The sequence below is a fragment of the Nyctereutes procyonoides genome, unplaced genomic scaffold, assembly GCF_905146905.1.
Source record: "Nyctereutes procyonoides isolate TBG_1078 unplaced genomic scaffold, NYPRO_anot_genome, whole genome shotgun sequence".
Classification (NCBI taxonomy): domain Eukaryota; kingdom Metazoa; phylum Chordata; class Mammalia; order Carnivora; family Canidae; genus Nyctereutes; species Nyctereutes procyonoides.
Genome location: NW_026575051.1, coordinates 59,642,139 through 59,654,691, shown reverse-complemented (window position 1 = coordinate 59,654,691; position 12,553 = coordinate 59,642,139). Strand labels below are relative to the sequence as shown.

Sequence of the window (12,553 nt, the reverse complement as noted above, 5' to 3'; positions counted from 1 at the left end):
AATAAAGGATCCAAGAATTTAAGTAAGTTAAAGATTACCTGTTTCAAAATGCCTGCTGCCATTTCATGGCTACAGTCAAAGATTACATGGAACTCCTTGCCTCTCTTCATTTCCTTTAGTAAGGGTTTTGCATCCTTTGTATCAGCAGGTAGTTGACGGATTTTAAGCCGAAGATTGTACCTTGATGGAGCTTTGATGAGCTCCTGCAAACGAATGAGACCTTTAATGAAGAAAGGGGGGGGGGGGATAATATTAGAGAAAAAACAGAGTAGGTCATAGAATCACAGAACATACTCACTACAATACCTGATTTTTTTGACCATGCATATATGCATTTCATGGCATGACCAGTGAAATTCTTACTTTCTAACCACATCTCATCATTTTTGTTAAGATGATTGTTTCTCAAATTCTTTAAGAAATTATTTTACAAATTATGAAAGACATACACGACTATAAGTTGATATAATAATTTAAATAAATAAAAATATATAGAGCAAAATAGTCTCCCTCTGTACCCCAAAGGGTTGTCACAATTGATAGCTTACAAATATTATTCCTCCATTATTTTCTATGCATTTCCACATATATAGATAGAGTTTTGTTTTGTATTTTACATTAATAGTGGCTTGTATAAATGTCTTAAAGTCTGTTGTAAGTCAGTGACTGTTATAATTTGTTATTATTCTTCAGTGTTAGAAACTCTGGTTACTTTTTTTGTTTTTGTTTACAAGTAATGGGCTAGTAATTTGGTTTATATGTAAGAATAAAATAAGTTTCTTAAATAAAATAGACTCAAATAGTAGCCTGAACCATAATTAAATTAAGAAATAAAACTTTTTTTGTATTGTTTGCTAGATATAACATTAACTTCAGAAAAATATATAACCACATGCATTATTAGTAAAGCAAATGTTTTCTGAGAGAAGTAGCGTCTCAGTATATGTTTCAAAAATATATCAAATTAATATATACATGTTCAATACGTCTAGAACTGCTGGCATGTTAAAATAAGAGAAATCATCAAAATTATTCTTTTATACAAACTTCAAGTAATGAAACCCCTTCAAGAATTCACATACAAGGGATCCCTGGGTGGCGCAGCGGTTTGGCGCCTGCCTTTTGCCCAGGGTGCGATCCTGGAGACCCAGGATCGAATCCCACATCAGGCTCCTGGTGCATGGAGCCTGCTTCTCCCTCTGCCTATGTCTCTGCCTCTCTCTCTCTCTCTCTGTGACTATCATAAATAAATAAAAATTAAAAAAAATAAAAAAAAGAATTCACATACAAGACTAGATATATGAGTGTGATAAGAATAAAAGGATCATCCGATTCTATTCTAGCTTGGACCAAATTAAGCAATTTCCTTATCTCCTCTTCCTACTCTTCTTTCTTATTTACATTTTTTCCATCTCATCTCTGTATTTCTGTTTCTATTTTCCCTGAAGAACTACCTTCATAAATATTAGTAGGACAAACAATAATAAAAGAATATATTTGGAAATAATTAATCTGGAGCTTTCTCTGTGTGTGTGTGTGTGTGTGTGTGTGTGTTTCCTCCTGGAACAATAGGAATAAAAATATATCTTATTCTGAGTAAAATAATCTGTGTATTAAAAATCTGTGTATTATCTGTGGATAATATATGATCCAGAGAGTAAAATCAAACTCTAAGACTCTTTTCTTTTTTTTTTTTCTAGGACTCTTTTCATTCAATTTTTAAATAAATAGACCATTGTAGATATAATGCTATATACACTTTAGTATGTTGCAACATAGTTAATAAAATTAACATGACTAGTTTTGAATATTTTCATCCTCAAATGAGACGTACAGTTTAAAAAATATGTAAATTCACAAATATACCTAGTATCTTTTGCTTTTAAAATACTGTCCCATAAAATTTACTTCATTGCAAGTTATTTTAGAATTTTGCCATTTAAAATTCTACAAATCATGGTTGCATAAATTACACAGTATACCATAATTGTCTCATTTTGATTTATAAATTTAAACATTTACTAACTATAGTAAAATGAATATAACACAATTAAATGATATTAAATGTATCCATTAAACATAATACAATTCAGTCTATAGAATTAATGTATATAATATACATTATATTAAAAGAGTATATAAAGAGTGTATATAAAGAGTATATAAAGAGTATATAAAGAGTATATATAAAGAGTATATAGAGTATATAAAGAGTATATAAAGAGTACAGATGTAAACAAAGGTGAAAACAAATATTTGAATTTATAATACCTGCTTAATTGTAGTTTAACAGTGAACTTATAAAATCTTCCAAAACAGGTATAAAAATCTATATTTATTTGCACATGGGAATGCTCTGCAACTAAATTAGAATAAATTATTAAAGGGTAGTAGCATTGTTTAGCTACTTTTTATAAATAAACCAGAGTATAATTGCAGTAAGGCAATGGTCCCCCAACTTTGGAAAGTATGACAGTAATCTGTGGAGCTGGTTACAATCTAAACAGCTAAATCAGAACCTGCAGAGGATAGGACTCTGCATGTGTATTTTCAACAATCTTCCTCCATCATCAAAAAGTGAGGTTAATTTCCAAAGATAAGTCTGGTTTCAGGTAAATGTCATATGGGAGTCACTTTTGGAACCACTTTAGCATACCAATTCTATAGGATAATAACTATATTATATTAGCTAGGATCATAAGATAATCAAGTAATTAATTCAAAGAATGGATTCCAACTTCATTAGGAAAAGTGAATCAGAAAACTGTAAATACAGCTGACTGTAGGAATAAGAGAAAGAAAAGAAGAAAACAAATGTTTATTAAAATCTTACTATGGGTCAAGCATTGTTCTAGATATTAGCAATACAGTAAAAAAATAAAATAGACAAAATCCCTGCCCATACTATGCTAAAAATATACAGGGGAAGGCAGGTAAAGGTTATAAAGCAGGCAATTATATATGAAAAACAGCAAATAATATTTTGGTGGGGAAAGTACAATTATTGAGGAAGAATATAGCAGAATCATCTAACTCAGAATGAGAGTGCTCATAAAAATTATCCCAAAGAAAGTGACATCGAAGCTAATACCTGAATAAAAAAAGTTGAAAGACTAGATAGAAGAAAAAAAGTTTGGTTTTGTTTTTATTTTTGTTTTTGTTTTTTAATACTGGCAGGGAGGTGAGAGAGTGTGGGCAAAGTATCTTAAGAACCAAGGAAGAAGTGGTGACAAGTATAATTTAAGAGGGCATGGGGCTGCTTCAGAAGCCTGTGTAAATTACTTTAGAGTTGAAGTCTTAAGGGTAGTGGGAAAGTCCCCACTTAGAATCTACATTTCAAAAGAAGCATTGGGGGGGGGTGCCTCGGTGGCTCAGGTGGTTAAGCATCACTATTGGTTTTGGTTCAGGTCATGATCAAGCCCCATGTTGGGCTCCATACTGGTCATAGAGCCTGCTTAGGATTCTCTCTCTCTCTCCTTCCCACCCTTCCCTGCATCCCCCTCACTCTTTAGAAAAAGAAAGAAAGAAAGAAAGAAAGAAAGAAAGAAAGAAAGAAAGAAAGAAAGAAAGAAAGAAAGAAAGAAAGAAAGAAAGAAAGAAAGAAAGAAAGAAAGAAGAAAGAAAGAAGAAAGGAAGGAAGGAAGGAAGGAAGGAAGAAGGAAGGAAGGAAGGAAGGAAGGAAGGAAGGAAGGAAGGAAGGAAGGAAGGAATCACTCAGATTTTCAGTATGGGGACAGATCAGAAGAGCTAAAACTGAAGGAAGAAAGAGTTGAAAGGTAGTTGTAATAAAGCAGGATAGGAAAGGACAAGATCTGTATGCAGGGCAAGATAGTAGGGAGAGATAGAAGTAGATAGACCAAAGAGAAGTTTTTGAAAAAGTACAGGAAGTACTTGGTAAGGGAGAGAGTTGAGTCAGGGAAGTTTCCCAGATTTCTGTTCTGGGGAGCTAGAGGGATACTGTGCTTCCACTGAGCATGAGATCACAGGGATCAGGTCAACGGAGGGTTCAAAATGAGAGGAACGATCAACCAAGGGTTGCTAGTAAAAAAAATAGTAAATACTTTAAGAAAGTGTTTATTAAATTTAACTACAAAATTAATGATGACCTAGGAAAGGATAGTTCTACTGGGATGGTGGGGGTAGACTATTGTGCCATTAGTAGGAGTGGAGGGAGGTCAAAAAATAGACCCCTTCAAAATCTCCATCTCCATATATTTCTATAATGTAACTTAGTGCCCATCCTAATCAGATCTAATATCCTTGTAAGAAACTACCAGTGCTTTCCTAACCCATCATCAGACTTGAGCTCAGGAACAGACTTATAGGACATTTAGTGTCCTATCTCTTAAATGAGTTTTATCTAGATCAGTAGTTCACAAAGTATGGTCCACATATCCCCTCACTCTTTCAAGGGGGAGGTCCAACTATTTTCCAACTATTTTCATAATAATACTAAGAGATTATTTGGCATTTTGCTTTTGTTTTGTCACTTGTGTGCAATTGTATGTTCTGGAGGTTATAAGACACAGATGATGTCACAGCATATTGAATGAAAAAGTAAATATGAAAATCCAGCTCCCTCCCATTAAATCAAAGATTAAAGAAACCTATGAAAATATCTTACAAATGCTTCCAGAGAACTTCAATTATTAAGGATGTAAGATAATATAAAAACCAAAATGTCTAAAAATTACTAAGTTATATTATCTCTAAATTTTTCCTAGCTCTGAATTTCTATTATTCTCATAAAATTATTTATATAAATGCAGAATGATCTAATACCAACATTTGACAAATGAAGAAAAAAAAAAAGCTATCCTTGGCTAACTTATCTCACAAGATTTTGTGCAAGTTAAATAGAAATTGGGGGGATTTAGCCTATCATTGTAGAAATAGCCTGGGTGTTAGGTTTGAATTTCAGTTCAAAAATGTATGATCTGTGTGACTTTGTGGAAAACATTATATTTCTCTCTGCTTTGCTTTTTTCTTCTTTATATTAGGATAAAGCCATATATGTATTAATATATAAATGCCCAAAAAGGAAATGTCACATACCAGACTCTCAAAAAGTGGTAGCTGTCAATATTTTTATTTTTGCTAAGTTTAGGAAGGATATAGTTATTTTTTTTAAGTGCTGGTTATTAAATCTGTCCTTGGGCACTATTTTGACACTGATTTCAACTGAAAATGTAACAACATAAAAATTTTAATTGAAATTTTAAGAGATTAACTCATTACTAAAGAAAAAGGAACACCATATTTACAGATTAGTCCAACAGTTTTGAGTTGAAAAATCTCAAGTGATTCAAAAAATAGAAATTTTCTGAAGAATAAAATCCACAAATAGTATTTGCAGAGTTCATCCTATGTATAAATACTGCCAAGTATTTTCAAATCTCTTAAGAGCTCATGTGGATGGTCCATTGAGCCATCAGGTACAATAAATGTTTACTTATTCTCTACAAACACATACATCCCTGCTGGCATTAATGTAACAGATTTCAGTTTGCCAGCTTCCCTGAGGAATAATATTGAAGAGCTAAAATAGGATAAATAAATAAATAAATAAATAAATAAATAAATAAATAAATAAATAAACAAATAATAAATAAAACAACTGCTGCTAGTAGGAACTGCCATCTTCTACTTGAGAATTAGAGTAAAATGTTGCTTTTATTCATTCATTCAGCAAGTATTAACTGCAAGTCCACTATGCACAAGACATTGTTTCATGAATAAATATGACAGGAATCATAGAATTTACTCATTCTTGAACTCATGAAATACAGTTTGACTTTGGCACTTTTTTTTTTACTTTTTTTTTTTTTAATACAAAAGTTATTTCTACAATGCTTTTCACCTTCAGTTTTCAGAATAAAAGTAGTTCAGCATTCCAATCAGTGGAAAGAGACCCAGAGAGCTGTTTGAATACTGAAAGTAGAAACATGATTTATAAATTTCATTTTTCACCATCTTGTGCACCAGGTGCTTAGACTTCTCTCCTGGCTTCCAAGTCTTCTTTGCTCTAAACTATGATATTGCTTCTCTTTTACCCATATTTCCTTTCCAGATCCTTTGCCTTCCCCATTAGGTGGCAATTACATACAATCTCTGTCTGAGTTTTGTTATTTTGCACAACTTGGAAGAATAAGAGAGGGTTGAGAAGGAAGATGCATCCAAAACATCCAAAGAATGGATGTTTACCCACTTTATTTAATGAGTTATTTGATGGCCTCCTTGCAATTTAATGTATGCGGATAAGGGTTTTATCCAAAGGGAAATGGGCCTAAACAGCAGGAATGCCTAATTACCATACTGGGTATATGTATTTTCCTCTGTAGATCTCTATGGATCTTTCTATCTCCCCCAATATTTCTCTGCAAACTATTGTGTTCAAAAAAATTTCTATCTCAGAAAAGATTACCCTAATCAAATTCATCATAAACAGTTAAATATGCATGCTCTGTAAAATAAAATAGGAAAAAAGTAAGCTTCTTAAAATAATTGGATTGCTTTACATGTGGTCATTTCCCACAATTCTTTGGTCAAAATGCAGAAATAAAAGGAGCCATCCATGAGAGAAAATAAAGGTTGAAATTTATTTTGTTGAAAATGTGGTTAATACAAAAAATTTCCAAACAACATTTTCAGAAATACAGTATACTTTAACAAATTTGGCACCCAGTTAAGTTATTTAGTGAAAGTGTAGAATTATAACTCCTTAAAACAATCTTTTAATTAAAATGCCCCCTCTTTCCCTAATGTAATTAGTTGATGTAATGATAATAAAAGAGAAACAATCTGCACAGATGGGTTCCTGAAAATCTTCTAACAAAAAAGGAGCACCACATTGCAATTATCCCTTTATTTTGGTAGATGAGTAACATTCTATTCCCTCTAATTCCTTCACTGAGAGTACATTTTTTTAACCTTTTTCTGCTTTCAGATATTTTACAGTAGCTGAAATCAAGGTTTATCTTCAGCTTACAGGGGACAGAGGTCTGAGCTGCTCTTTTCAGAAGGTGGCATCTATTCAGCTTTTAAGGAGAATCCAGAAGGAGTCATTTATGCACACTCCAGCTGGCACTCTGTTCTAAAAGAGATCAATCACACTGACTCTCTGCAGGCCCAGCCTCCTCCCGCCCCAGGAAGGGAGTCCCCAGGTTCCTCCTATACCCAGGTATCCACTTCAGCAGCCACACAAACTAGGGTTTTGCCACCTGGCTCACTCATCAGGCCTATTTATCATTTTAGTTACTGTGGTCTTTATGCAGGCCAGACCTCTCCCCTACCCTCCAAATGCCTGGTGTACTAAACTATATAAAAATGACTCATCCACATTCAATGTTTCATCATCAACCCCACTCCCTTTCTTTCAATTGAGAAAAAAAGAATCCATGAGAGACCAAACATCTCAAAGAGTTATTTTTATTAGAATGTTTTATTTGTGCTACAGAGTGTTTTAGACTTATTTTTTCTTTTTAAAAGAAAATGCTATGCATGGAGCCCAATGCAAGGCTTGAACTCATGACCCTGAGATCAAGACCTGAGTTGAGATCAAGAGTCAGATGCTTAACTAACTGAGCCATCCAGGTGCCCCTGCACTACAGAGTGTTTTGAAGAAAACTGAATAAAATATCTATACCAGTTGGGTTTTGCAGGCTATGGTAATACATTAAGTACTGACAAGGGAGTTAATCATATTAAGAAAATCAAAAGTGGCTTATACTTTTGAGATGTAGATTGGCACTGAAAATTTTTGTCTGTCCCCCTCTCTTTGGGGATGAGGTAGATTTGTTTATCAGTACAGGGAAAATAAAAAAAAAAATAAAGAGAATTGAGGTCTAAAATAAAAAGGGAGAAGAGGAAGGGAAAATCAGAAGACACATCCAAAGTGGTTTTCATGTCTTAGAAGAGGGAGATAAAGCTATGTAGAGAAAACTAGAAGGTTGGTCTCCTGGGAAAATCTTCAAATCCTAATAATCACCTTACAGAGAGGGAATGCCATCTCTCCTTTTGAAATCTGCTAGATCTTTAGAGTATGATAGAGCCCAATACATTCAAAACATGTAAAAACACTTTAGCATGATATATTAGAAACCAAGTAGCAGATGAGTTTCGATTCATATGCCAAGGTGAACTGTCTGTGGCTACCTGGAGTGCTGTGTGAAAAATGTTTTTGAGACCAGTTCTGTGTTCAGAGGCATGTTTCAGAAACGGATTTGAACCTGAGTGATGGGGTAGACGTAGTGGCATCATGTATTGGTCATCCTTATATTAAAATCTCCTCCTTACTTATTTGTGTCATCAAATGCTAGCCAGGATATTGTTTTATTGAGCAAAGGCTTTCTACGCTTCAGAATGGAAAACAATACAGTGCAGACCATACACTTCAGACACCGTGCTCTTGTATAAAGGCAAGAACCAGTGCTGAACCATGATGCCTTTCAAATATGTAGAATCCAAACAGGAATTCTGACTCTTACAGTCTCCTGAAAACATTTAAAAAGCATATAAATTGGGCAGCCCGGGTGGCTCGGCAGTTTGGCACTGCCTTCACCCCAGGGCGTGATCCTGGACACCTGGGATCGAGTACCACATCGGGCTCCCTGCATGGAGCCTGCTTCTCTCTCTGCCTATGTCTCTACCTATCTCTCTATGTATCTCTCAGGAATAAATAAATAAATAAATAAATAAATAAATAAATAAATAAATAAATCAATCAATCAATCAATCTAAAAAATTTTTTTACAAAGCATATAGATTGATTGTCTGAAGCAACTCATTAAAATTCCATATTGTTTCTTCTTGTCAAACACCCACAGACTCTCAAAACTTTGCTTTAACATGTAACACACATACATGTGTGCATTTGTGTGCATGCACACATACGCACAGGCTCACATTCATATACCCGTATACCTCCTTTGTTTCTATTTCACTGGGAAATATGTAAGCATATCTCTGCCCTGACTTCTCTCTATAGGATAATCTGCCCATGATGCTTCTGTTCTTTCTGTTATGTTTCCCTTTCTAAAATCCATACCACACATGCTCATAATACAAATCTAGCAAAGTGGAAGCCTCTCAGGAAGGCCTGAGGGGTGAAATCATAAACTGGCAGTACCTGAATAACCTTTAGCAGGTCAGTCATGGAGAAAGGCTGAGACCTTTCAAACATATATACAACCTTTTCATAAGTCAGTCTTACATGTTGCATTATGATGCCTAATTTCTGACCCATATGGTGGCATGACAGTTTGCATCAATACCACTTCATTAACTTTCTACTGAATGACTACAGACAATATTTAAATTTTCCAAATTTTAGTTTCCTCATCTGTAAAAATGTGATTATAATAATCATTACCATACAGAAAAAATCAGATGAGCTAATGCATATGAATCAGTTAGTACTATGCCTGGCACATATCAACCTTCCTTACTGGTTTCTGGTAATCACTTCTCCCCTGGAACTCAAAAATCACTGTTGTGTGTGCATGTGCGTGTGTGCATGAGTCTGTGTATATGTGTCTGTCTGCAATCTTATAAGTGATCTCTATCAAAATCTCTTCATTTCAAGCATCTAGGTAAATCCTGCTTCCTGCTAGAAACTTAATTAATGCTCCATCTATATGCCAATAACTCCCAAATTTATATCTCTTTCCAGACTACTTCCCTGAACTCTAGAGTCCTAAATTCACTTTCCTATTTGACAACTGTGTAGTAAAAAATTAACCTTGTCAAAGAGAGGTCTGGCCTTTGCTACTGGCTCCTGGGAGGTAATCTCTAAGCTCTTGGAATGTCCTGTCTGAATCAGACTGTCTTTGTTTATCCAGGAGCCTTGGCTCACAGCTGATAGTCCAACAATGTAATTTATTATAGGGTCTTTGGGTCATGAAGTATCAGATCAGCCTCTGGAGGGGCTAGAAACTACAGGTCAGCCAAGTGCACGTTTGGCCACATTTACAGGATCAACCCCCAATAAAAACTCTGGACACCCAACACTCACAAGAGCCTTCCCAGTTGGCACTACTCCATGCATATTGTCATTCAGTGTTGCCTGGAAAAGTTAGCACTGTCCACACGTTGAGTTGTTGGGAGAAGGCAAATGGAACCTCTGAGTGTGGACCTCTCCTGGACTCTGCTCCATGGGCTTCTTCTCCTGGCTGATCTTAATCTGTATCCTCCTGTTATAAATTCTAACAGTGAGTATAACAGCTTTAAGTCATTCTGGGAATTGTTCTAGTGAATTATCAAACTTGAGGGTGTTACTGGGGAGATTTGAAGTTGAAATAAGCATAAGAAGGGACGATTGTCTTGGGGACTCCTGAATAATGCAACATCTCTACTTTTATGGTGAATGCTAAAAGTTTATGGTAAACTTTTACTTATATGGTAAATGCTACATGACATTCCAAAAGTGGCTCTTTGTGTCCCCAGCCTCCAAAACTGCTCCCCATTCAGTTTTCCCCACACGGTGTAATGGCAACTCTTAGAATTCCAGTTACTCAGGCCAAAAACCTTGGTGTCATCTTTGATCAGCTCTTGCCAGCACACTTCACATCCAAACTATTAGAAAATCTTTTTCTGCCAACTCTTACTGCTCCTAACACACTGGATTGAGCTACTATGATCTCACAGATGGATTATTGTAGAAGCCTCCTAACTAGCATTGTCCTTACATATTTTTATGTCCACATATATCTAGTACCAATTCATGACCTATTAGGCTTATTTCATAAGTCTGGTGAGTGCAGTGATGGGGAGATTTTAAGATAGTAAGGTGGGGAAATGAAGTGGCAGGATCATACAGAACAGTTTTAGCACAGGCTTGGGTACAATAAGAGTGGTTAGGTGGAACTATATTTAGTGGCCACTGAAATATGGAGTCCTTAGCTCAACTCAATTCCAAAGAACTAAGTCAATTCACAACAAATTCTGAAGCATGAGACACGTTATAATAGTGGCTTATGATTCTCCAGGACAAGTGGAGGGAGACATTGTGCCTCCAGACAACTTGTCCATCTAAACTTATTCCAATAACAATACAGAGAGCACAATTCAGTCCTGCTGGGTTAGGGTCTCAGGGCTATAGCAGGGGTCTTGGGTTCAGAATGGGGAAGCAACAGGGATAATGGAGACAAAGTAGAGAATGCCAGAACTCCTTCCATGTGCTTGAAGCTGAGTCCAAGCATCAAGACTAGCTCCACACTACCTCACGGGCTCCTACCCAGTAACAGCACACCTCAGAAAAGGGACTGAACTGAGGTATCACATGGAGTGTATCTATGACCCTTGGAAGACAGAGGCTGCCAGCCTGATTACTACTCCTTAAGTCAATACCAAAATACGTTGCCCCTGTTTCTTCCCTTCCTGTTAGGATAAAACCCAATTATGTCATCATTAGAAAGCAAACAGTGCTTTTGAGGATGCCAAAGCTAAAACTCTTTGGCTGCTATAGCCTTGGGGTCTAAGTCAATATGTGCTAGGGTCAATTTTCTATTTAGATTAATTCCATTTGTGAGGAGCCAATAAAATAAAGGTTGTATTTGTATCTGCTTACTGTTATTACAACTTGCTTGCATATGATTCATGAGAAGATAGGCACATTAGTGACTGATTTCCACCTAAGGTAACTTCAGTGCTATGCTCTGAGGGGAGCCACAGTCATGGGAAGTGGCTTCTTCCTAGGCTGATCCAGATCCACCCTATCATTTAATTTCTCTTTGTTCTCTTCATATAGCTGCTGAATGTGGGCCTGGGCCTGGTATAATGAGGAAGGGCAAGTAAAAAGTTGGACAGTTTAATAAGAAGGCAGTTGTATTTGCCAGAACCCTTTTGGTAATATGTGCAAACCTAATTCACACTTCACTGAACAAAAATGGAACTCACTGTCTCCTGTAACTGAAATCAAACTCTAGGCAGGGTTAGAGACAAGAATTTTTTTTTTTTCTGTTGCTCTGTTCTCTCTTTCTCTGTGTTGCTTCTGTTACCCCTCAACATTTTCCCACTTGATGGTACAGATAACCAACAGAAACTCACACATATCAACAGAGATTTTTTGTCTAAAATTCTGTCAAAATCCCAAGAAGGACTCTGTCTGACCCAGATTGGGATTATTTGGGGGTGGGGAGTAAAAAGGATGAAATTAGATGCATCAGTAGGTTGTGAAAGATGAAAGTGAGCCTTGCCCAAACCATGGAGACTAAGAATATCCCCTCCAAGAGATTCTGGACAAACATATAAACACAACCCAGAAATGCAACACAATAATGTTTTAGGAACTCTCTCAAAGAAAGTACTTTGATTTGTGACCAGAGTTTGGTTCTATTTTGATTTAACGATTGTTTATAATTAATGTCACTTTGCTAATTTTCATCAAGCTGGGGCCTTCTAAGACTCTAAGTGATAGAGACATTAAGTACATAGTAATTAGATCAGGACAGCAAGCACACCTCAGGAACATCCTAGGCAAACCAGAAGTTCTGTATGGTCCTCCTACTTCACAGCATCCTTTGCCCTTCATCACAGCTACTTCATCATCTGCTAT

At 35.8% G+C, this 12,553-nt stretch overlaps 1 protein-coding gene across 1 annotated transcript in view; it reads right to left on the bottom strand.

Moving 5' to 3' along the window:
* The window catches only part of GRIK2 (glutamate ionotropic receptor kainate type subunit 2), a 633,334-nt gene that overhangs the window by 351,618 nt on the left and 269,163 nt on the right, over positions 1 to 12,553 (bottom strand). Inside the window, exon 4 of the mRNA XM_055329533.1 lies at positions 39 to 220. Coding sequence (XP_055185508.1) covers positions 39 to 220 — 182 coding nt within the window. The remainder of the gene's footprint in view (positions 1 to 38; positions 221 to 12,553) is intronic.